Source organism: Nyctereutes procyonoides, unplaced genomic scaffold (genome assembly GCF_905146905.1).
Source record: "Nyctereutes procyonoides isolate TBG_1078 unplaced genomic scaffold, NYPRO_anot_genome, whole genome shotgun sequence".
NCBI classification, from domain to species: Eukaryota; Metazoa; Chordata; class Mammalia; order Carnivora; family Canidae; genus Nyctereutes; species Nyctereutes procyonoides.
In genome coordinates, this window is record NW_026575025.1 from 6532384 (window position 1) to 6557293 (window position 24910).

The 24910-nt window shown below is 52.3% G+C and overlaps 1 protein-coding gene across 5 annotated transcripts; it reads left to right on the forward strand.

The window, feature by feature from the left end:
- Positions 1–1640: 1640 nt before the first annotated feature.
- DHCR7 (7-dehydrocholesterol reductase) lies at positions 1641–23850 on the forward strand. 5 transcript variants are annotated; one of them, XM_055312277.1, is made up of 10 exons: positions 2067–2698; positions 3162–3427; positions 5608–5737; positions 8202–8305; positions 8848–9070; positions 10602–10692; positions 11477–11690; positions 13437–13641; positions 14466–14597; positions 17310–23850. In XM_055312277.1, exons 4-10 carry the CDS (start codon positions 8208–8210, stop codon positions 17772–17774), a joined length of 1428 nt encoding a protein of 475 aa, XP_055168252.1. In that variant the 5' UTR covers positions 2067–2698; positions 3162–3427; positions 5608–5737; positions 8202–8207; the 3' UTR covers positions 17775–23850. The 5 variants fall into 5 exon arrangements, with proteins under 5 accessions (XP_055168235.1, XP_055168252.1, XP_055168244.1 ...); XM_055312286.1 differs by lacking the exons at positions 2067–2698; positions 3162–3427 and adding an exon at positions 3446–3621 and having other exon boundaries at positions 17310–17788; positions 18366–23850; XM_055312260.1 differs by lacking the exons at positions 2067–2698; positions 3162–3427 and adding an exon at positions 1641–1719.
- The last annotated feature ends 1060 nt before the right edge of the window (positions 23851–24910 follow it).

Here is a 24910-nt window from a genome sequence, read left to right on the forward strand (position 1 = left end):
AAATGGAAGACCTTTGGCAAAAGTCCCTCGATCAAACTCATCATCAGCATGTGACCAAGGGGCATCATGTTCCCTCTGACATGGTGCATAAAGACACCACATCATCTCTGTAGTACATTATCCTGCCCTGAACGCATTACCTAAATGCAAAAGTGAGGAAAACAGTCATATGCAGGTTGAGAGAAACGCTGTGAAAAGTTAGTCTTGACTTTTCAAAATTGTCATGTCACGAAAGGCCAAAAACACAAACCAAAAAAAAAAAAAAAAAAAGAAAAAGAGAAAGATAAGAAAGGAAGGCTGGAGCAGCAGTGCTCTAGATTAAGGCTAAGGAGCCATGACACCTAATGCATGGTGTGTGTGATTCCCTGATTGGACCTTGGCTTTTAATAAACAGCTATAAAGGACATAAACGGGATGATTGGGGAAAACCAAATGTGAACAATATATTTGATAATAGCATTGGATTGATGCAAAATTTTCAGACTATAATGTGTTTTATTTTGCTAATGTAAGAGGTGGTTACTGAAGTATTTAGGAAGAAGACATTACCTGCTGCCAATTAATGGTTCAGGAAAAAAAAGTGGAGGGTGGATACAGAGAGAAAGCAGGAAAGAGAAACTCGACGTGGCCAACAGTTGGCAGTCGCTGGGTGCCCACTTTAGTATATATTCAATTCATAGGTTTCTATGTTTGACGTCTTTCAAAACAAAAAACTGCAGGAAAAAATCTCTCTGTGAGGGACACAGAGATGTGCCAACCAGATCCTTCTGCAAACAAGGCCTTTGTCCCAAATGTTGGGAGTGGGGCCAGCAGACACCTTCAATCACCCCTCCTCCAGGGGCTGCTTGGGTAGCACAGCTGCCCTGTCCAAGGTCCTGTCCAGGGGCTGGTCGCTGAGGCAGGAGTCTGTAGGCTTGGGCGTTCTTGCCAAGCGGGACAACTGTTGTGAGTTCTTATCACCAGATCTGCCCCATGCCATTGGCCCCAGCAGGGCTTGCAAGGCAGTTGAACATTTCCCTCTTTCCAACCCTGCTGCTTCTTCCCCTCCTATCTCTGCCCAGGTGTGATCCCAACGTGAAACTCCCATCTCCTCCCCCCAGTAAAGCTGCACTCACGCTCAACCTCTTCCACCCTGCTCTGCTCCTCTGCACACTATGTGACACTCCACTTATTTGATGATCGTTTATTGATTACTCGTCCCCCCGCCCAGCTCCCGCCTGACGTGAGCCCTAGGAGCAGGGATGATGTCCGTTTTGAGTTGCTTAGGACCCAGCGCCTGATGTACCAGATGCTCAGGAAGCCCCATTTGCACAAAGAGGAAACAGGCTCAGGGGAAGAGGCTTGCATGCGGCCACCGGGTGGATGGAGCTCCCGGCCTCGCGCGTGCTCTGCGTTCTGAGCTCCGTTGGGTGCTGGGGCCCCCAGCAGCTGCGCCAGCCACGCGCGGGGCGGGCCCTCGGCCGTCAATCCCGCGCCCCAGCGGCGCCGAGTGGCCCGTTCCGTGGCCCGGAGTCAGCTCAGGGGGTGGGGCGAAGCGGGCGACCAATGGCAGGGCGCAGGGACGCCGGTCGCGCAGGGCCCGCCTCCGATTGGTCGCCTGTGGCATCACGTCATGTCGGAGCCGGGCCCCGGGGGCGGGGCTTGGGGCGGCCCCTCCGGGCAGCGGGGCGCGCCGCGGGCCGGGCGGGCTGGTCGGCGGGTGCGGAGCCGGAGGTGCAGGTGAGTGGGCGCGGGGCGCGTCGGTGCTGGGCGCGCAGGTGAGCGGTCGCGGGTGGTCCGCTCTCAGAAGCGCCTGGTCCCCGGCGCCCCGGGCTGACGGCGGGGGCCCACCTGAGCTCTTCCTGCAGCTCCTTAGGTGAAGAGACACCCCCCACCCCCACCCCGGGCGCCACAATGGGTGCCCAGATTCGAGACCCGGGCAGCCAGGGGCTGCACAGTGCAGTGAGAAGAAAACCTTTTGCGTGCTCTTGGTAGGAGCGGAAAATGACCCGCTCCTCCTGAGCGCAATTTGAAGGATTTCTTTTTAATGAAATGTCGAGTAGGTTTGTGTATTTTCTCAAAAAAATATGTGGATGCGTGGGGTGGGGGAGCTGAAGACCACCGGGCATGGAGAAGTCTGGTAGTGAGATTCAGATAACTATGATGATAACAGCTAATCTTTCCGAGGGCGGTGCCAGGTAGTAGTATTCGACTGCAGAAACATTTCTTGGAACCTTATCTGAACGGCTCAGGTCTGGTTTGGGAGTTTTTTAATAGAAGAGTAGTAGGAACGGAAGAGTACAGACCTGTCGACCTGAACCCAAGGTGAGGAAGAATGTTAACCATCAGAATCAGCGAGGGGATGAAGACAGTCCTAGAAGCCAGGTAGACCTACCTATCTATCAGGCATGTACCTGGAGGAGTGTATCCTGGGACATATTACAACGGCTGTGTAAACAGGCAGATGCAAGAACTCTCATTGTGATTTCCTGTATATACTTGCAAAATACCAGAAACCACTGCTGACTATCAGTAAGAAGATCGGGTAAATACTGACACACTTCTACAGTGAGATACGCGGCGACGGTGAAAACAAATCGACTCAGCCTGGAAACACGTTCCCAAGCGTGGCACAGCAAAAGGGGCAGTAAGAGATAGTCTGCCGTCAAAAAGACTGAAAAGCTCTACACCGGAACCCTACCCAGTGGCGGGAATACAGGTGTTCTTTCCCTATTTTCCAGAAAACATAATTTAGCAACAATGGAAAGAGTTTTTAAACAACTCTTGGAACCCTAAGACCCACAATCCTGGGAACATTTGTGGTTCTAATGGGGGTCAGGGAAGTTATCTGTGCCTCCCCTCACCCCAATTACCTCACCCCAATTACCCCAAGGCGTGATGAGACTGACCTTTGGGGTAATTCTTGTTTACTTGCTTCTTCACAACACACCCCCAGCCCCGCCTGCTGCCCCTGGGCCCTTTGCGGTGGTGGTCGCTCCCTCAATTCACACAGCCTTGATTCTAAAGAGTAAGCTGCATCTTTGTGGCTCCGGGGAATCTACCTTCCAAAAGCTGCAAATATATGCTCACTGTAACACGAGTTTAGATGTCAGATGTGGAGGTCCTTGCCTATCTTCTTCCTCCAGCCCACTCCCAGGAGTCATTAACCTCCATCTCCACAGGCCGGTGTGTGAGCAGTGAAGGCACTCCACCTTCCTCACGTCAACCTCATCTGTAAAACGGACATCGTAATGCCCACTCTCCAGGGCCAGTGCAAGAACTCAGGAAGATATTGTGCACTTGGAACTCCGTGGAGGCTCAGTAAATAGCCACTGTCTGTAAAGGTTGCATCATCCAAGGACGGCCCCAACACTATCTCCTGTTCATCTAGTATCTGGCGATCCTCCCTTCAAGGAGTGGAGCCTGACTCCTTTCCCCTGGAAAGGAGGTGGGTGTGGAACTCCCTGTAACCTACAGACTGTGCGGGGAGTGCTGTCACTAGTCTTCTCAGGCCCGCAGACAGGGCGCTACAACTCTGTCAGGTCTGTCGGAACCCTTGCTGGTTTCCTGAACTTCTTCCCATTGCACTGAGGCCACCAGGCTGTGAAGACGCCCAGGCTGGCCCACACAGGCTATGTGAAGGTAGGCGCTCTGGCATATCCCAACCCGTAGCTGCCTAGCCAGTTTCCCTAGATTCCTGGCCACAGAAGCAGAGAGAAAGGATGAAGAGGCTGTTGTTTTAAGACACCGGGTGGCAGCACGGTTAGCTGCAGGGCATAACCAGAATACGTGCGCCTGGGCACTGCAGATGCATGGCCCTTAGACCTCTGCTAGCCTGAGCCTCGCCCTGATGCCCTGCATGAGCCCAGCTGGGCCTTCCTGAGACTTGATGGTGCTGATAGTCATTTTGGTGATAGCTGGCTCCTTCAGGTGAACTCTGTTGTGGTCAGGGAGGGCTCCGAGCGCTTGGTGCCATGACCTTGTGTCCTCGAGGAAGCAGGTGATAGCTGCTTTGTGGATGAGAAAACTGAGGCCTAGCAGGTGGTTCCACAACTTGGATTCCGTGCAGGCAGCAGGAATTGGTCCTGCTGAGAACTTGCAGCCTTGATGGGGACTATGGGACCTGTGGGGCAGTCCCTGTGCCAGCCCCCAGATTTCTCTGCTGTGCTCCTGGGCATCTAGTGCATCCCCAAACTTCTAAACTTTCAGGATGCTAAAAAGCTGCCAAGGGGTGTAAGTCATCTGTTGATTGGGTCTCAGCCTATAGATGGTGATACTATGGGCTGGGAATGCCTGAGACACCCTTCTGAGCTCCTATTACTGTGGCAACCCACCCCTACCCCCCACCCCCAGTTCCCCTCACCCAGGTCCATCAGGGCTGGCCCAGCCCTTGTGGTCTGGATGATTGCAGGATGCTCCTCAGCAACAACCATTGGGGAGCTCCAATGAGCAAGGCTTATTACTCACAGGTCCTGGAGGGTACACAGAATGCCCAGAGCCACAGTGGGTCATGGAGAGAGAGAGAGTGTATGGCCCTGGTGCTCTGTCTTCATTAGGTTCGGGGTTGGGAGCCTGGAGTTTCATGGGTTCACTCTTTATTGGCCAATTTAAAGCATAGAGTGGGAATTAGGGCATAGGAAGAAGTGGGATCACTGCAGCGATCAACTATCTTGGTCACCGAGGGCTTTCTGAAAGCAGACTTTTGTGGAAAGGAGTGGCCTGATACTTCTCTGGTTGTTTGGCTGTTAGCCAGGTCAAGCAGCTGGTAATATGTTTATTTGAGATGGGTGTCTTTGCTAGGGATGCCTTGGCAATCAGAAGCTTAGGGTCAGGCATTTCTCCTACGTCATCTTCAAACCCTCAGGGGCCTTGTCCCTTTAGCTTTGGCCTGGGGAACTCAAAGACCCGTCAGGGGACCTGACCAGGGTTCCAGAAAGTCCCATCCACTTCCCTGGCTGGTCTTCATTCCCAGGTGTGGGACACTAACTCTCCCTCACCCAGCTTTAACAACTGCTGCAGACCCTCACATGCGTACATACTCATGACCCAAGACACGGAGGAAGGTCACTGGGTCCCACAAGTCTGCAGAGAGCCAGGCTCCAAGCCCACATCACTCTCACTGCTGTTTCATGTCCTTAGGCTCTCACTGGCTTCTAGAATGTATCAATGGAATGTGATAACTCTAGGGGCTTGGTTCAGGCTGGTGGTACTATAAAGCTTCAGGGAATGTTTCAGATGCCTATGTGGCTGCTTGGTGTATTGGTGTAAGTCTTCAAAGAAAACGCCTTTCTGTTCATCGCTACTGGTCAGGTCTGCATCTTCGTGTGCCAAGGCTCATGCCCAAGTGACGCCTCCATGAAGACTTCCATTCAATCCCCCCGGTATCATTAAGTACTTACTATTTGCCTGGTGCTGTGTGTGCCAGGCAAAGAAGCTGGGTTGTAATAGTGCCTTCTCCCTCCTCTCCCATGTGGGGTATCTTCCGCTTTTGAACCCCAAATGCTGAGCTTGCACTTCTCACTTGGTTCCACCAGTGAGCCTTGAATAAATGCCATTTAGGTCCTTATCTGCCCTCAATCCTAAAATGTCAGCTCCCTGAGTGTCTTCATCATCTTTGTGTCCCTACAGGACTTTGCTCAGTGGGTTGAGAAGGATAAAGTGGGCCTTTTGAATCAAGAGAGCCTAGAGATTTTAGAGTGGCCCATTCCAGAAGGAACACTTCCATTCTGCTGTGAAACCCTTAGACAAGACGTTGGAGGTAAGCATGTCTTAGCACGGTTGTTCAGGGGCATAGACAGTGACTTTCTAACTTTGAACAGGTAAAGACACCTGGTACATCTACTCCTGTCTGTGAGTCTTAGGAATAAAATGAAATATACCCTAAGCACCTCCCTCTCTCCAGTTTCCGGCTGCCTAGTGCCAAGGATATAACTTACACATTTATTATAAGATTCAATGCTTATGACAGAGGGGATTCCTGGGTGAATGAACTCTGTAATCTCAAAATATTTATTTGGGCTTGTTTTAATCTGTGAAAGATACACTTTTTCCTTTTGGCAGCACTCTCCGTTTGGCTTTTCCATACTTGATTCTGAGCCTGTATGTTTCTGGCCCTTTTACAGTTTTCTACCATGTTCAGTCAAAGTGACTGCCACACACCAAGCTCTGTATTCTGTTTCGGGGCTGTAAAGATGGATGGTCTATAAAGAACTGTTCATCCTACTTTGTACATCATGGATAGATGTTCCAACTAACTAACCTGTGAAAATTAAGTGATGTTGCTACGGTTCTCACACCACAAGTGAAAATTGTTTTGTCACTGAAACTTTTTTTAATGTACATTTGTGTTAAAGTAACTCATGTTTACATTTTTAAACAAATTAATGGGTTTTAAGGCTTATATATAGAATAAACAGTTCCCCAATTCATCCTATAGTCTCAGCTCCCAGAAGCAAATACTTTTCATTCTTCTTCTTTTTTTTTTTTTACTTTTCATTCTTTTAGTTACTTTTGTGTTGTTGTTTTTACCTGCTTATTTTTAAATAATTTGCTTTTGCCATTCCTAACTTTATGTATCCTTCTATACATCCAGTATTCAGTCTATAACCAGATTTTACATTGTTATAACAAAGTTGCTACTATTTACTGTTAGGCCAAATAATGTACTATAATTATGGTTTGGGTTTTTTTCCCCCCTTATATGACTTTTTTTTCCTCTCTCTTTCTTTCTTCTTCCTTCCTTCCTTCCTTCCTTCCTTCCTTCCTTCCTTCCTTCCTTCCTTCCTTCCCATTTAATAAGGTTTCTATGCATCTATCACTATTTCTGAATACTCTAACAGAGCTGTCATACATATCAGTAATCTTTCATGCTCTAACACAATAAAATTCATCACTTCCATTCTCCTTCCCATTATAGCTATTCATTTTGTACCAGTATAGCCTGGTTACTGTCTGGTGCACGGCACAGCTCTCAGCCCCTTGTCCTTTCATTGGGCTTTCCTTTAAGTAGCTCTCTTGGATCCTGTGTATACTCTGAATAATAGTTAATCCAGGGATAGAATTCTAGGTTGCAAAAAAGTTTCCCTCAGAATTTTTAAAGTCTTCCGTCATTGTCTTCTAGAATCCAACTTGCTGCTGGTGTGATTCTTAATTCAGGATTTTTCTGTAAAAACTTAAAGTTATTTTTTCTTATCCCTGATATTTTGAAATTAGATTGATATATTTATAATTAGAACTTATTCTGGAAGTGTAGATATCACTGTTTCCCCCATAGACAAGTTCAGTTATTCTACTTTTTTTTTTCTTTGTAGAGTGATAATGTATTGAATGCACTAGAATGTATTGAATCCTAGACTACATTCTAGGATTTGGTAGTAGAGCAATGAATAGGACATATGTTTCCTGAACTTGGGGAGCCAGCATTCTAATGGAGGGAGATAGGCAATAGACATGCACTCAAATTTTAAATAGCAGTCTACATGATGTGAAGAGTTATTAAGAAAATAAAGTAACAGGTAGAGTGCCTTGGGAGGGGGTTTGGGGTGCAGGCGATATGGTTTGGCTGATTGGCTTGTAGATTGGTTCAAGATGAATGGCTATAGGGGAGAGGGAGAATGAAAATGATAAATTTTATTGTGTTCAAGTGTGTAAAAAAACATGGCCAATGTGTATGATAGCTCTATAAAAGCAATCAGAAAAAAAAATTAGTGATAATTAACTCCAGGAAAAATAAAAGGTCATACTAAGGAGGGGACATTTTACAAAAGACTTGGATGAGGAGACCTGCAAAGCATGTTCTAAGCAGAAGTTGCAGCAATCATGAATGAGATGAACCATATTCAAGGATCATTAAAGACCCAATGTGCCTGGTTTAGAAGGTATGAGTAGAGAGTGGGGAGGACAGGAGACAGGAGCAGATTGTAAGAGGGCTCTGAGCCATGGATGGCTTAGTTCACATGGCAAGAGGGCATTCTGCCTCCGTCTGAGCCTGAATCAAGAGAAGTAGGAGGGCCACATGGGAAGTTATTGCAGGTTTCAGGAAGGAAAAGCTGCAGAACAATCCATGATCTCTCCTCTGCCTGGAATCTGCCATTGAGGACAACGTAGTGAGTAGGCAAGTGAAAGAGGCGAGTCCTGCGGAGCCTGAGCAGTGACAGATGTGACAGGGAAATGTGGTGGTTGTTCATGGGATGATCTGAGCGGGATATGTCTTCTTCTCTCAGGGCCCAATGGCTGCAAAATCTCCACCCAGTGTTCCCAAAACCAAGAGTCCGGGCAGCATCACCAACAGCAGGGCGGAGACTCAAGGGCAGTGGGGTCGTGCCTGGTAAGGATTTTGCCAGTCTTCCCAGCTAGAAAACAAAAGGAGGTCTTAGTGAGAGGTGGCCAGCCTCTGGGATTTTAGGGGCTTATATTAAATACAATTTTTATCATCCAGACTAATGAAAAGTAAGCAGTTTTCCCTTTTAGAAAGTAAGGAGGTGAAGAAGAAATGAAAAACTGCCCAAAACAGGCTGACCCTGGCTGTGCAGCTCCGTTGTTGTCTCCGTTCTCCTGAAACTTGGGAGTGGGTGAGCAGCCCCCTTGCCAGGAACCAGGAAGCCTCTGGCCTTGTGCATTTCAAAAGGTCTTTGGGCTCTGGGCTTTCTTTGGGTGCCCACAGAGCCATCAACTTCTCTGCTGCTCACGGTAGAGCACACACGTTAAATGGCTCTTCCAGGCAACGGGGAGGCCTCTGCACGGAGAGGCCTGGTCTCTGAGACACTGGCCGGTTTGCACAAGGCAACCCATACAGACAGGCAAAACATTGTCTGCAAGGTCATGGGGCCAGCCAGGCCCTGCATGACTGTCTGTTGTCTGCCATTGCAGGGAGGTGGACTGGTTTTCGCTAGCGAGCGTCATCTTTCTGCTGCTCTTCGCACCTTTCATTGTGTACTACTTCATCATGGCGTGTGACCAGTACAGCTGCTCTCTGACTGCCCCCGTGATGGATGTCGCCACTGGGCGTGCTCATCTCTCAGACATCTGGGCCAAGACGCCACCTGTGACAAAGAAAGCAGCCCAGCTGTATGCCTTATGGGTCACGTTCCAGGTCAGCCCTCCCTGTCTACTGTCGTCAGGGCACAGTGAGTGCCAAGTGTCCCTCTGCTGGGATGGCCACTTTTCTGGGAAACGGGACCCTGGCTTAGGTTGGCATTCTTGTTCTCAGGCCCCAGCAGGGCATTACCTGGAGCCTGACCCACTTAGCTTTGTTTTCTAATAGGATGCACCTGGTGGCATCACGGTGTCTAACTGTGATGTGGGGAGCCTCCCCACAGTTCAGGAACACGTGCAGCCCTGCAGGGACATGCATACTCGTATGGAACAAGACCGTGTGGGAGGGTGTGAGGCAGGGCTGGCCTAGGGAAGCCCAGTGCAGGAAGCTTCTCTCATCAGTAGCCCATGGGATGGGGGGGATCCCTGGGTGGCTCAGCGATTTGGTGCCTGTCTTCTGCCCAGGACGTGATCCTGGGGTCATGGGATAAAGTTTCCACATCAGGGTCCCTGCTTGGAGCCTGCTTCTCCCTCTGCCTGCGTCTCTGTTTCTCTCTGTCTCTGTCTCTCATGAATAAATAAATAAAATCTTTAAAAAAAAAAAAAAAAGGTAGCCCATGGGAAGGAACATTCCAGACCCCAGAAGGATATTCTTTGTTACAAGAGACACCACTCAGCAAAGCCAAAGCCTGTGTTCCCAGCAGGTGGCTTCACAGTCCTGGCCAATGACATCCTCACCTCTGTTGTGACCACACTGGCCTTTGAGACCAGGAGGCATTCACCAGGAAGGCGCTGTTGGGCACAAACAACCTGGTGAACAGGCAGGGTTGTTTGTTATCTGAATCCAGGGAAATGGAGCCGGGGAAAGGCTCTCCCTCATATCCCAGGCTTCTTCCCTTGAGGAAAGCTCCAACCCTTTGTAGTAGATTTTCCTCAGGGTCCCAACTTTTGGGCTTCAGGCTCACCCTTATTTCCCGTCTCTTGGTCCCTTTGGGTGAAAAACAAGAAGGGGCAGCATGAGTAGACCTAAAAGTAGAAATGCCAGTGGACAAGTGGATAAAACCAAACATAGTCCCTCCATGCAGCAGAACATTACCCAGCCGGGAGAAGGAGTGGGGCGCTCATGTGTGCTATGGCGAGGCTGGGGTTCTCTCTTGGGGTAATGGACATGTTCTGGAACTGGATGGTGGCAGTGGTTACATACCCCTATGAATGCATGAAATGAGCCTGAAAAGGTCTGAAAGGGTGAATTGCATGGCATGTGAATTCTTTCACTCTCTTAAATGGCCCCAGAAATGTGAGTGGCGAGGACTCATGGGCTCTGCTGGGGGGAGACTGCTCTACAGCTTTATGTGGTAATGAGCTTCCCACTCAGGGCTGTGCTCCCTTCAGAGCCCCACCAGGCCTGCGGCCTCCGCTCCCTCCCAGGGCCACGGACTCTTCTGGAAGGAATGACCGACCCAAATCAGCATTTCTGCCGTTCATGTGGTGCTTTTGCGTGGGTCATGTTAGTGAATGAAAGCAAGGTTGTATGGAAACAGCCAGACCCTCCAGGCCACCAGTGACACAGCCTAAAATCTCTGCCGCAGGTGCTTTTGTACATGGCACTTCCTGACTTCTGCCATAAGTTTCTGCCGGGCTACGTGGGAGGTGTTCAAGAGGGTGCCGTGACCCCCGCAGGTAAGCTGAGCCCGTGGGTCCTTCTTCTCTCCCTGCCTCTTTGCCTCATGGGGCCTGTCCACCCCCTGCTGCTTCCACTCCAGAGTGTGCTCACTGACAAAATGAAAGTGAACTTTGCTGGGACATTGCCACAGCCTAGGGCTGACCCGGCCCGAGGTTGGAGATCCCATTCTTCAGCGGACAGGAAACTGACTGGCCCTGGCCCTCACAATTGGTTGACGTAATTGGGGCTCCTGAAGTGTCTCCCAACCCAGAGCACTGCTTTGGCCCCTGGCTTCCAGGCAGGGGGACCAGGGGCCTGCAGAGCTGCCCAGTCCATGCATTCCCCACCATCACTGAGAACCCAGGGGGAGCCCCGCAGGGAGAACACAGGTGGAATCCGCCCTGTCCCTGCCTGCAGGGGGCTCCCAGGGCAGCGGGGAGGCTGTGGTGCTTCCTGACAGGTACCTTGGAGGCATCCTCTCCCTCTAGCAAACTGCAGGCCGGTGACCCAGCTTGTGCTTGGCTAAGGAGAATCAGAACCAGAGGACTAGTCTGAGCCCTTTGCCTCTTCCCAGGACTCTGAAAGCACAAGCAGTTAATTCTTGGACTAACTGTGTGATGTATGCTACTGGCATTTTGACCTGGGGTCCCATGTTATAGCAGAAGCTATGCAGCTTCAGGGCTGTGACCTGGGTGTCCCAGACAGGCCCGGAGCAGCCGAGGCCCACAAAGCAGGGAGGGTCTGCACCAGCTGCTGTTTCAGTCAGGAAAACACTTTGACTTTTGAATCTTCTGTCTGCAGGGGTTGTCAACAAGTATGAAATCAATGGCCTGCAAGCGTGGCTCATTACACACCTTCTCTGGTTTGCAAACTCTCATGTCCTGTCCTGGTTCTCTCCCACCATCATCTTCGACAACTGGATACCACTGCTGTGGTGCGCCAACATCCTCGGCTATGCGGTTTCCACCTTTGCCATGATCAAGGGTTATTTCTTCCCCACCAATGCCAAAGACTGGTACGTTCTTTAGCAGCTGGTCAGGCCTAAAGTGGAATGTGGCCTTTCCACCCCTTGCCTTTCTCTACGACCTTGGGATAGGAGGTTGTAAAGCCCTGAAGAAGGAGAATCCTTGAAGGAGATGCCTAACAGATCTTGTTTGATTCTGGGAAACATCCTTTCTGAATGTCCAGAGGTCTTCTTCTGCCTTAGAAAGAATGCAGTGGAAGATGGCCAAGTCCATCTTTAGCCAAGTCATCACCTATAGGGCTATCATGGCAGCAGGAAAGTGGAAAAGGCAGCCCATTGCCTCCATCTCTGGAACATGAGTCTGGCCTGAAACAATCTTAGTGAGGTGTATTATTATCTCAGTAGTTTTAATGTGAGAGCCACCCAGGGAGAGCCCTACTGGGTGGTGCCTTCTCATGGAAGCTTTGGGTTGGAGAGTTGTGAGCCCTCCAGCTAGCCATCTCCTCATCTAGCTCTTTCTCCATCCACACATCCATGTACCCACCCACCCACCCGTCCTTCCATGTATCCATCCACCCACCCACGCATTCCTCCATCCATTCATCTATCCATCCACTTACCTACCAACTCGTTCGTTTAGCCCACCCATTTACCTATCTACCCATCCATCCCTCCATTTAACCCACCCATCCACCCATCTTCCCAACTACCCATTCAACCCTATTCCATTCATCCCACCCACTCATCTACGTGTCCAACCCCCATCCTTTATCCTTGCCTCCCTCAATCCCTCCATCCATCTCTACCTCCACCAATAGATGTTGGTTGGGTTCCTCCAATAGATGGATGTAAGCAGTCATGAATGAGACCCTTGTGCTTGGGTGCCTACATTTTAGTCCCCCGTACATTTAGGGACCCCAAAAAAACCAAAATATGTTTCTTTTAACTCTTGCTCTTGGGAAACATCTTTGGATGATGGTGCTTTGTGACTTGTGTGGTAATAAGGTAATGAGGCTGGTCTTCTGTGAGTCATTTTCAGTGCTTTCTAATTAATCACCTGTTGTAGACTTTATATATTTTGCTTTTCTTTTTTTAATACTTATCCTGAGGGAAACAAACATGAAAATGTTTTATCTCATTAACACAGAAATCCTTATGTGTCTACAAGTTATATCTGAGAAAGGTCTCCATATCACTCATCTTGGCTGATTCTGCGTCACCCCTGGAGAGGGCTATGGGGTCAGGAACCAGGGCAACAAATGACTAGCAAGGGTTGGGGTGGGAGAGCTGGAGCCAGGCACCTGGTTCTGAGCATGCTGCTTTTACCCAGGTAGAGATCTGGGCATGATTTGTCATTTGACTTGCCCATGGGGGCCCGAGCACCCTGTGAGTCACTTCCAACCTTGACTGCAACTTTCCAACTATGCTTGACTGCAAAATAAGATCTTCATGTAGTTATGCAGCCAGTTATGCAGCTCAGCGGGCCGTGCCTCAAGGGGGGCCTGGAGGAGGGTGGGGAGAAACCTGGCAGCTCAAGGGAAGACCCCGCCCCCCCACCCACCTTCCGAGGGAGGCAGCAGGCAGCCCAGGTGCCTGTTTCTCAGGATGACTCTGCCAAGCTGGAGCTGAGCGTCCAGTGAGAGCCAGTGGGACATGAAGGGACCGGTGTGTCATCTGCTTGCACCTCTGCAGCTGATGCCAGGGTTAGGCGGGGTGCTTGTGTCCATGCGCACACACAGGCCCTGTGTCGTGAGACACGCTCTTTGGCTAAATGTATGTGTTTTTTCTATTTTCAAGCAAATTCACAGGCAATTTCTTTTACAACTACATGATGGGCATTGAGTTTAACCCCCGGATTGGGAAGTGGTTTGACTTCAAGCTGTTCTTCAACGGACGCCCCGGGATCGTTGCCTGGACCCTCATCAACCTGTCCTTTGCGGCCAAGCAGCGGGAGCTCCACGGCCAAGTGACCAACGCCATGGTCCTGGTCAACATCCTGCAGGTAGCCTGTCTGCGGCCACAGGGGTGGAAGAACTGATGCTTGCTGGGTGCAGGGAAACCTGGAAGCCAGATAGTTTTTGAAAAACCTTAATCCACTGCATTTAGAAGGGAGTCGGCCCCTTTCTGGGCAACTCTGGGGAGCGGGTGAGGGAGCACGTGGGGACAGAGTCCGTCAGTGTATCAGGTGTTGCGCTGGCCCTGGGGACTCATTTGGTGCAGGGCCTCTTTCCCAGGGGACACTTGTTAACAGCTCCAGCTTGTCCTTGGTCCTGGCTGTATTCACAGTTTATGGTCTGTGAAGTGTGTTCCCATACAGGTCTCCCCATGGGTCTCAGGTTGGGGGGAGGGACGGTAATCCATTTCCACCTTTTCTCCATCTGCGTGGAAGGACACAGGTCACCTGGCTGGGCTGGGTCTTGGTGCTGCAGGGGCAGCTGGCAGGGCATGTCCTGGGGTACCCATGGGTGAAGGGCTTCCAAGCTGGCATGGATTCTGGCATACAGTGCTCCTTCCTTGTGGGCTGTCCCAAGCTCTTCTGCTGGAGTGACCTTGGTCTTCTCTGAGCTCTGCAGCCCAGGTGGCGTCTCCTAGGGCATTGCTGGGTGCCCCACTTGTGCAGATTCTCTGCGTATAGGGCCCCCTGACCTGTTCTCCAGCTGCCCCCTGTGTCCCAGGCATGGTGGAAACATGGAAGCAGCCCAGTGGAGTGCATCACCGAGGAGCTCAGAAACACCCCAGGTGCCACCTCCTCATCTATGAAAATGTGGTCTTCCTGAGGGCCCCTTGGTGCCCCTGGGTCAGTCCACGGCTCTCCTTGTTTTGCAGGCCATCTACGTGTTGGACTTTTTCTGGAATGAAACATGGTACCTGAAGACCATCGACATCTGCCACGACCACTTTGGGTGGTACTTGGGCTGGGGGGATTGTGTCTGGCTGCCGTACCTTTACACACTGCAGGTGAGGAGCCATGTGGTGCGCGGCCCAGTGGAACACTCAGTCGTTAGGGCCCTGGGCATGCCCAGGGCTGCCCTCGGAGACACGGCCGATCACGTGCTGAGCTCCATTCCCACACACAGGCTGTGCTTGGGAGACAGCAGAGACAGGACAGGGGAGCCACTCCCTGTTTCCAGGAGGAAGGGAAGGCTTGGTGCATTAGTCAGCTTGGGCTCCATGACAAATACCGTAGACCGGGAGGGGAGCTTGGGCCACAGATGCTCACTGTCCCCCTGTCCTGGAGGCTAGAAGCCTGAGATGCAGGTGCGGGCAGGTGGGGTCCTCCTGAGGCCTCTCTGTGTGTATGTAGACAGCCGTGCTCTCCCTGGGTCCTCAAGGGGTTGTCCCTTCATGTGTGTCTGTGTCCTGATCCCCTCTTCTCATATAGACCCCAGTCACACTGGCTCAGGCCCATGCTGGTGACCCCATTTTACCTTGATTACCCTCTAAAGACCCCATCTCTAGGTATAGATTCATTCTGGGGTCCTCAGGGTTAGGGCTCCAGTTATGAATTTGGGGGACACAGCGTGTGACGCTTAAAGATGACATGGTATAGACTTTGGGTTAAAAGGAATAATTTGGCTGAGCTGGGTGGATGGAGGGGGGTATTTATATTCATATCAAATCTTAGTGGTTGAAGGATGAGAGGTTTTCCTTCTCACCTTTGTTTTTTCCATAAACTTGTGATGAACATCTGTGTAGTGCCAGCACGTGCTGGAGATGCAGAAGCAAAGGAGATGGGCGTGGGCTGTGCCCCCTCGGGGCTCACAGTCAGTGGGAAAGGCAGCCTAGTGCAGGGAGGGGTGCTGGCTTCCGAGAGAGGGCCCAGGAGGAGCCCCTGACTTGCCTAGGGTGGTGGGCAGACGCATTGAGAGATCCCATTACAGCTGGGCTGAGAGCAGTGCTGATGCTGGGTCTGAGAATATTCCAGACAGGTGGACCGGCCCCTGCTAAGTCTTACTAGTGAGAGAATTCAGGGCTCAGAGGAGGCAGCTCGGAAGGGGCTTGGGGTCCTCAGGAGAGCCCTGGCCTGCCCCCAAGGAATTCAAGTGTCACAGAGTTGGCCGAGGGAGCCACAGGGACCTGGGTTCACACCAGTTAGGGGAGGCAGCCTTGAGCACAGCCCCAGACCCCTCTGGAAAACTAGGGCAGCTCCCCCTCAGCAGGGCTGGACGAAGCCGTGGAGGGGCATCTGACTGGTGTGGCCAGGTGGCCGGTTGCTGCTGCCCACCCACCCTGCACTCCATGCAGAGCTGCCTCGGGGTGTCTGAGGCAGTTGGGGATTAGGGGAGGCTTCGCCATCGGGCTCCCATGCTCTCCCAACTCCTACAAGAACCCCTGCTCCGTGGCGTGCTGAGTGTGGCAGCTTGGAAGGCGTTGGCCAGGCGCCACCTGTTCATTCCGTGAGTGAGCAAGGAGGCTGGGGACAGGGAAGAGAGCATGGTCCAGGGCTCTGGCCTCGCTGGCAGTGAGCAGGGCGGCTGCCTGGGCAGTTGTGTGGGAAGGCCTGGTCACCTGCACGGGGGCCAAGTGGTGGCAGCCAGTCCTGCATGAGGCAGTGACAGGGGCTGACTTGGGCTGGTGGAGCCCCGTGTAGTGTCCCCAAGCAGGAAAGTCATAGCAGAGCAAGCGTGGGAGAGAGCCCCGGCCTGGTGCTTTGGGACCCGGTCCTGCCATGGTCTACCTGCACCTGCTTCTCCACCTGGCTGGTTGCTCGCCCTGGGCTCCCTGATTCTGTGAGCTCCATGCTCCAGGCACATGAGCCAATAGCAGTGGACTGTTGGTGTATAGCTACACGCCTACACAGTAGATCACACGTGGGATCATACCCACGTGTCTCTTACTGTGTTCCAGGCCTCGTATAAACCTACGTACACATGTGTGTATATATCTGTATATATATATACATATTCACATACACACATGCACAGAGGAGAGAAATATTAACTGGCTTATGTGATCGGGGGGCCCAGCAAGTCTGAAATCTTTAGTGCAGCCAGCACGCTGGAGGTGCAAGGAGTTGATGTCAGAGTCTGCTGGAGTCTGAAGGCCATTTGCTGGTATAATCCACTCTCATTCTGAAGGGAGGTTGACCTTTTCTTTTTTTCTTTAAGCCTCAACTGATTGGATGAGGCCCACCTACATGGTGGAGGATACACTGTTTTTCTCATAAGTCTACCAATTTAAGTGTTACTTTTATCTTGAAAAAATGCTTTGACAGCAAGACCACTGTTCAACCAAATGTCTGGGTATGTGACCTAGCCAAGGTGACATAAAGTCAACCATCATAAAATTGTGTGTGTGTTTTTTTTTTTTTTACAAAATTGTGTTCAAATGATATTTTTTTGTGTTGTAAGTTACAGTTATGCTACACATATGACATACATGTGTGTATGTGGACATGTGTATATAGGTACATGGAAAGGGAGGAAGGCAGGTAGATACAAAGATTTGTCTGTTGTGCACACTTGACCCCCACAACCACCCTCTGACACAGGTGCTTTTGCTTCCAGAGGAGGAAACAGGTACACGGGATGGGTAGGCAGCTAGTTGGGCTGAGCGGGATCAGAACCCTGGCCGTACTCCCTGTCGCCCTGCAGACACATGGGATGGGTAGGCAGCTGTTTGGGGCAGAGTGGGATAGGAACCCCAGCCATGCTTCCTGTCGCCCTGCAGGGCCTGTACCTGGTCTACCACCCCGTGCAGCTGTCCACCCTGCATGCCACTGGCATCCTGCTGCTGGGTCTGCTCGGCTACTACATCTTCCGGATGGCCAACCATCAGAAGGATCTGTTCCGCCGTACAGACGGCCGCTGCCTCATCTGGGGCAGGAAGCCCAAGGTCATCGAGTGCATGTACACGTCCGCAGATGGGCAAAAGCACCACAGCAAGCTCCTGGTGTCGGGTTTCTGGGGCGTGGCCCGCCACCTCAACTACACAGGCGACCTGATGGGCAGCCTGGCCTACTGCCTGGCCTGCGGCGGGGGCCACCTGCTGCCGTACTTCTACATCATCTACATGACCATCCTGCTGACCCACCGCTGCCTCCGAGATGAGCACCGCTGCGCCAACAAGTATGGCAGTGACTGGAAGCGCTACACGGCTGCTGTGCCCCATCGCCTGCTGCCTGGGATTTTCTGAAGCACCGTCCCCTGGTAGGAGGAGCCGTGAGGGGCGGTGAAGAGCATGTGAGGCTGGTCTGCTGGGGCTCCTGACAGCCCCCCCCCCCCCAGGAGCTTCCAGTCCCTCATCTGAAATGGAATGAGCCTGGTGCTCAGGATGCGCTGCTCCCCCTTGGCCCCAGAGGAGTCCTTAGGGCTCGTGCCACCTGCCTCCCTGGCAGCAGAAGCGAGCAGATTCCTCTATGCAGTGATCCGCGGGCAGGCGGAGGGCCTGCTCACCTTTGACCCCCCCCCCACGATGACCGTGTCTCTCCTGTGTGTTGGGAACCAGACATGTTGGTGTCCAACCTGGAGCAGACACCTGCTTGCTATCACTCATCCTCACGAAATAAAGGGGGAACGTGGATATAGCAGGTGCTCCAATTACCAATTTATTGCCTTTCGGCCCCAGATGCGCTTTCCTTACCTGCTCCGTGATCCTGAGCCGGACCCTGTGGACATCTCTTCTTTGCTGTGTGCACGATGTTATATTTGAGGGACACTGCACGGACGAGGGGGCTTCTCTTTCTGGTTTCAGTGACATCTCCTTCCCTGTTGCTCACGCCTGCAGGGCTGCAGTGAGGAGACAACCAAGGTGCCTGCCCAGAGCATGCAGAGGTCCCAGCACGGGCTGCAGCTCCCAGGGTCTGACCCTCTGAGCGTCCAGCCGCCACCCTCGCCTGCCAGCCCTCTGTGGGGTGCATCCCGCTTGCCTGGTGACTGCACACATTGGCTCAGGCAGCCCAGCAAACCTGTGTGCTGTCCAGGGAGCCTTCTCCAGCAAGATGTGAATCCCAGCTTCCAGGAGGGGGTACCTTTCAAGTGAACTTTTTTTTTGCCCTGGGCATTTGCCGTTAACCCTAGGGTTTTCTTGAGAGCTCTCTTTGAACATTATTGCCTTAGTAGACTTGATAATTCTTTATATTAAACTTGCCCTGATCAAACTTCTCTTTCTCGATTGGGCCTGACTGCACGTAAGGGCTCGGTTTCTGGTACATAGAAGGGGTGCCCAAGATGCGGTTGAAGAGCTGCTTGGGTACTGCTTCAAAGCTGTGAATGCTCCCCAGAGGACTTAGGGGACCGGTGCCAGCCTTCCCCCACCATTTGCCCGCTGTTGGGGCTATTCTTGCGTTGGGAGTGGACATCGATCACATTCACCAAAGGAAGAAATCCCAGCCTGGCTGCCTGCCTGCGGCAGTGAACAGAGATGCCGGGTAGCAGTGAGCCTTGCCTTCTGCTTGCAGAGACTGGGGAGGAGTGAGCTGTGGGCAGGGAGGGCGGTGCTGGGCAGCACCTCCCCTGCTTCCAGAAGGAACTGGCTGTACAGCCCAGTGGGATGAGAACACGGGCCTCACCCAGGCTGCTGCTCTCTTGCCCATTCATTACAGCCCCCATGCTGAGGGTTTCCCAGGCATCTGTGTTTGTCACAAGTCACGTGACTGGAATACTGACCAGCCTGGAGAGCCACTGCCCTGGATGGCCTTGAGTAGAGTGCACCCCTCCTTCTCTCAGACACCAGGTGAATTCATTTCAAGCACACTGGAGGGTGCTGCTTGTGAGCTTCGGCCCTGGCTCCACCAAACAGCTGTGGACCTAGATCCGGTGACTTGCCTTCTCTGTGCCTTGGCTTTTCCCATTTGAAAAGGAAGGGCAATTATAATTTTCCTGCCTTGCTTTGAGAGGGCTTCCTCAGGCTGAATTTGTAGAAGAGCTGTATGTCCACACCTGGGATCTGTCTCTGTCCACGAGCCCAGTTGTGTGTGTATGTGTGTGTTAGCACTTCTGGGCAGGGCTGCAGGTTGACACTTGTATGCAGCGTGCTCAGCAAATGCAAGCCAGGCTTGCCCCCACTTTGTGCAGGAGAGGCTCACTTCTGGCAAGACCAAGATGAGGCCAAGAGCCCTAGCTCCGAGCACAGTGAGTTTAGGACCTTGGAGGCCTCTGTGAGGTGCTGGTTACAAAGTTCTAGAAATTCTCAGGGCAGGGTGAAGCCACAGACCCTGGGCCTCTGGGCACACGGCCTGCCTTTTCCCTCCTCCCCAAGAGAGAGGGGCTGCTTGGGCCCCCAGAGCCAGGAGGGCCAGCACAGCAGAGATGGTGAAGCCTCGTGGCCAGTGGGGGGCGGGAAGGTGGTGCCACTCTGGGAAAGGCTCCTTCTGTCCTCTGGGCCTCGCCAGGTGTCAGCAGCCCCCGGGACAGGGCTGGCACAGGAACTTGCGTAGCCACATTCAGATAGGTCCTTGCCCACGAGGAGCTTAAACGTAGCACATCCCATTCCCCGCTGGGCCTTGGGAGGCAGCAGCCCCTCTCCCAAAGCCCATCCTACTGGCTCCGGCAGCGTGCCATGAAATGTTAGCCCAGCCTGCGTTCCGACCTCTAGTCAGAGAACGGCCTCTGTGGGCACTCACCTTTGCCCTCTGAGGGCTGGCAGGCTGCTGGCCCTGTTTCCAGAGGCTGATCCTGCCAAGAAACAGGCTCAGGGGTTGAGGCAACTCATCCCCAGTGATGGAACCAGCAAGAGGCAGAGGCCGCATTCAAACCCAGGGGCGTTTGCTTCCAGTCCTGCTGTAACCAATCAACACCAATTTATTTTCTCACGGTTCTGGATTTAAGAATCCAAAATGAGTCTTATAAGACTAAAATGAAGGCATCGGTCGGCAGAGCCACGCTCCTCTGGAGGCTGTTGGGGAGGGTCCTACCCCGTCTTCCAGCTCTCGGCTCCTGGCGTCCCCAGGCTGGTGGCCCGGTCCCTCCAGCCCCTGCCTCCCATCCTGCAGCCGCGTGGGCCCTGCCTCACATGGCCACCTGTGATTACATGGGGCCACCTGGAGAATCCCTGGCCCCAGGGTAATTGGTCTAATCACTCCGGCAGTGCCTTGGGCCGGCAACTTTCCCGGGTTCTGCAGATTAGGCTGGGGATGTGTTTGGGGGCCCCCCTCAGGCACCACATGCTCCATCAAGCCTTGCTCACTTTTTCTCCTGTATTCACTACTAAGGCAATAATCCTGCTGTTAAACTAAACCCCAGGTGCTGAGTTAAGACCTCGATTTCTAAGGAAGAAGTCTGCAATGCAGCCGTCCGACCACGGCTTGCTGTCTGTAACAGGTGAAATGACCAGGATGTTCTCAGAGACACGGGTAAGCACACAGCATGCCTGGCAGCTAATAAAAACTGCAGGTGACAAGGAGGATCTAAGAAACTGGTGTTTTTATCGATTCAAGGAATAAAAGCTAACCCCACAGGCAGATGTCAGCAAAATGCCGGTCCGAGTGCCGCCAAGGTCGGGAGGAGGCCAGCACTCTCCGCACAAACAACGTGAGCGTTCTGGAGGGCGGTTTCGACATGCGTGTGCAGGAACTTGAAGAGATAAATACTGTTTGACTCGTGAAGTCAGCTCCACAGATTCCTCAAGTCCGTTTTTTATGCTGGTGTCTTCTTTTTCAGTTTGAACATAACCTCCCATCTCCCCATTGTGGCCGACTTGCTTGCTTCTGTTATCAGGAAGGTAGCCACATCTCCCTGCAGGTCGTGGCCTGCCGTGGAAGGCGTGCCATGGAAGGTGTCCCATGGGTCTCAAGTGTTGTCGCCAGTAGCAGGTGTTCCTGAACTGTCCCCTGTGTGGGCTCTCAAGTCCTCCTTTTGTGACTGGGTCCTCAGGTGCTGCAGGTGTGCTGATGGGCGGGGCTGGCTGCCACCTAGCAGGCCTACTGGTGGGTGGGGATGCCCATCCTCCAGGGCAGAGCTGCTTTTTGGAGGGAGGGTGGCAGGGGTGAGCAAGTTGGATGGGACAGGTCTGCAGGGGGACGGTAGGGCAGGGCGGGCAGGGCAAGCAAGGGATATGGTGACTGCCCCTGCTTCGTTCCTGGAGAAAGTTCCTGTAGATCCCTGCTCCTCCAGCACACGTCCTAAAATCACTCAATATATCGATGCCCTTCGTGAATGGCCCTAGGTGCTTTTCAGACTGCTGCCTCCATGCTGGGTCTTTTTTTTTTTTTAAGATTTTATTTATTCATGAAAGACACACACAGAGAGGCAGAGACACAGGCAGAGGGAGAAGCAGGCTCCATGCAGGGAACCTGACCTGGGACTTGAACCTGAAACTCTGGGATCATGCCCTGGACCAAAGGCAGATGTTCAACCACTGAGCCACCCAGGCATCCCGGTGCTGGGTCTTGAACCCAGTGACATAGTACTCTGGCCTTATAGGCCTGGGGTCTTAGATTCCTGCAGACCTCTGGCTCTCCCAGAGTTAAGTCCTGCTGATTTTCAAAGTGAGACATTATGGGAGCTCATCTTTCCAGTACAGATACCCGAGGGGTACCTCAGGTTGGGGCTTGAACCCTTTGAGGGAGGACCTCAAAGCTGAGGCATCACCCCTACATGCAGGTCCCCATGCTAGGGGTTTGGTTCCTGAGGGCCTGCGTCTCTGCCCTCGCTACCCTTATGGATGTGGTTTCCTCTGCATTTCTTCAACTGCAGCTGACCTGTTCTGCTGGCTGCCAGGTTCTTTCTGGAAAGGAGTGCTCTATATGTAGCTATATGCAGCCCTAGTGTGTCCGTGGGAGGAGGTGAGCTCAGCATCTTCCTCCTCCACAGCCTTCCCATTCAACCCGGAACCGACACGTATGGTTAATAAAGTTTTCAATGAAATGCAAGCAGGAAAGACGTAGACACAACCTCAGGCAGGCCCACCCTCTAATGACTTTGCTCTTTGGTGCATCCCCAGCCTCGGAACACAGTCTGCTACGCATCAGTCCCCAGCTCTACACTCCCAAAATGCATGGGCACTGTCGCAAGGACGTGACGTGTGCCAGCAGATCCTCACAATAATCCCGGTGGCAAGCACTATTGTTGCCACCCCTGCTTTAGAGGTGGAGAAACTGAGGCACAGATCAATAGTGGGACTTGCCCGAGGTTCTAAGCTAATCAACTGCAGAGCCGGGATTCAATATCTGCCCTTAACCACCTTTCTGTGGAGCTTGGTCAGGTGGTTGCTCAGGGGACGCTGAAATAGCCAGGAAGGCCGTGTCGTGACGCCGGGGTGGGCAGATGGAAAGCTTTCCAACAGTGCTTTCCACACGATGGATGGCAGCCCACCTGTGGGTCATGAAATCCTCCCAGAAGGGAAGGGTGTTACAAGTTACCCCCAAACTGCTTGGCGTAAACCAATAATAAACATGATCTCAGACAATTTTGGAGGCTCAGGGACACAGAGACGGCTCAGCTGGGTGGTTTTGGCTGTCTCCCCACATGGTGGACCACTCCATGGGGCTGCATGAGCATCCTTGCTGCAGGGTGGTCGGCCTCCTCTCACCCCTCTGGGTGAGCGACCCAGGAGACATATAGCAGTCTCGGGAGCTGTGCTTCATCATTCCTGTGACCTCCCTCTGGTTACACAGTCCGTGTGGGAGGGAGCTACACAGGACACGAGCAGCAGGACACCTAGAGGCCCATGGGGAGGAGAGATCCACCAAAGCTGGGGTATCTGGCTGGCGGTAGAGTTCTGCTACAAGGCAAGAGCAGACCTTCTGCTGACCAAAGTCCTTTGTGTTGGGTCCAGATGCATTATTGCTGGTGGCCCCCGCCTGGCTTCTGCCTTCTGGCCTGACAGCGAGGTATTTGTGAAGGTGTGTTGCTTGATGAGCTAAGAGAAGGAAGCAGCCTAGGGACAAGCAATGGGCCAGTGAAGTAAGAATGTGGGAGGCCACAGAGACTGCAGGCAAGCCTGGGCCCCACCCCTACCTGCCTGATTATGAAGACACAGGCGATTGCACGAGAAGGAACATTGCAAATCCTAAAACATAAATCAAGGTCAGAGATGATCACGATAATGTTTGTGGAAGAGGCTCCACGGGAGGCAGGCTGGATGCCAGGGGAAGAGAGGCGGTATTGCAGCACCCCGCTGCACAGAGCACCTACTCCAGGCAGGATCCGTGGGGGCACCTTGTTCGTTTCTGAACAGCACTATTTTCCATTATTAATGCTTTAAAATAGGCAATACGCTCACACTTGGACATTTATCCCAGAGAAATAAAAAATTATGTTTGCATAAAACATGTACACAAATGTTCACTACAACTTTATTCATACTTGTTGAAAATCAGAAATAACTCAGAAGTCTTTCCCTGGCGAACAGTTGAACTAGCGGGTCCGTCCATACTCCAGGGCCAAGGACTGAATGTCTTTATCGCCCCAAATGTGTACGTTAAAACCCTAACCCTCAATGGGATGGCACGTGGTGGTGGTGGGGGGGTTGGAGGGAGTTTGGATTAGAGGAGATAGTGAGGGTTCTGTAGCCCACCTGTGGGTGGGGGTGGACACACGAGCCTGCACTGTGACACAGTCTTTTAGGATTACACACGCACGTGCACGCGCACACCAGGAATCTGGGCCAGCCTGGCAGGTTGTGTCAGTGTCGAACCCTGGCCGGGACTCTGTCCTCCGATCTGCAAGGTGCTTCCATGGGAGAAACTGGCTAAAGTCCTTCTGTACGATTTCTTACAATTGTATGTGGATGTGCAATTATCTCAAAGCAAAAAGATGATTTAAAAAAATAGGCAATATGTCACATGGCTGCCCCTGGTCCCCGCCACCTGGTGCCCCTCTGCTGTGTGACTCTCCCGGAGATATTCTGGGTGTGTTCAAACACATGGATTGGATCCGTTTTTGGAAAAACACATGAAAGCTTACCAGACCCTCTGTTCTGCGCCACGCTTGCTCTCTTACACAAATGTCTCCTTCACTCCTCATCAGCTAGCTGCTGTATTTTCCTTGGGAGCTTCCTGTGGATTCGCACTGAGCTGTCCCCAGTGTTTTCCATCTGCTGCACAGCCTTGAACTTGCATGGTGTGTGTGTGTGTGGGGGGGGGCACTGTTCTGTCAGGTCCTGGGCTCCTCTGGCACTTGGGGGGTGCTCTGAGGCACAGAGGGTCGTGCTCCCTGGTGCAGCTCACTGCCCCTGGGACCAGGAAGACACAGCATAGGGCTCCTGAAAACACCTTTGCTGCCCTTCCTCCAAGACTTAGGGTAAAAACAGCTGTTTTCATCCCAACTCCCGCTCCAAATCTGCAGTTGTGTCTGTGAATGCAGAGTTAGGGAAAAGACAGGGACCCTCCC

Coding starts and splice junctions, on each gene's coding strand:
- DHCR7 (XM_055312260.1), top strand. CDS start 8,208: ATGGCTGCAAAATCTCCACCCAGTGTTCCCAAAACCAAGAGTCCGGGC. Junction 11,691..13,436: donor CCCACCAATGCCAAAGACTG/GTACGTTCTTTA, acceptor TCTATTTTCAAG/CAAATTCACAGGCAATTTCT. Junction 14,598..17,309: donor CGTACCTTTACACACTGCAG/GTGAGGAGCCAT, acceptor GTCGCCCTGCAG/GGCCTGTACCTGGTCTACCA.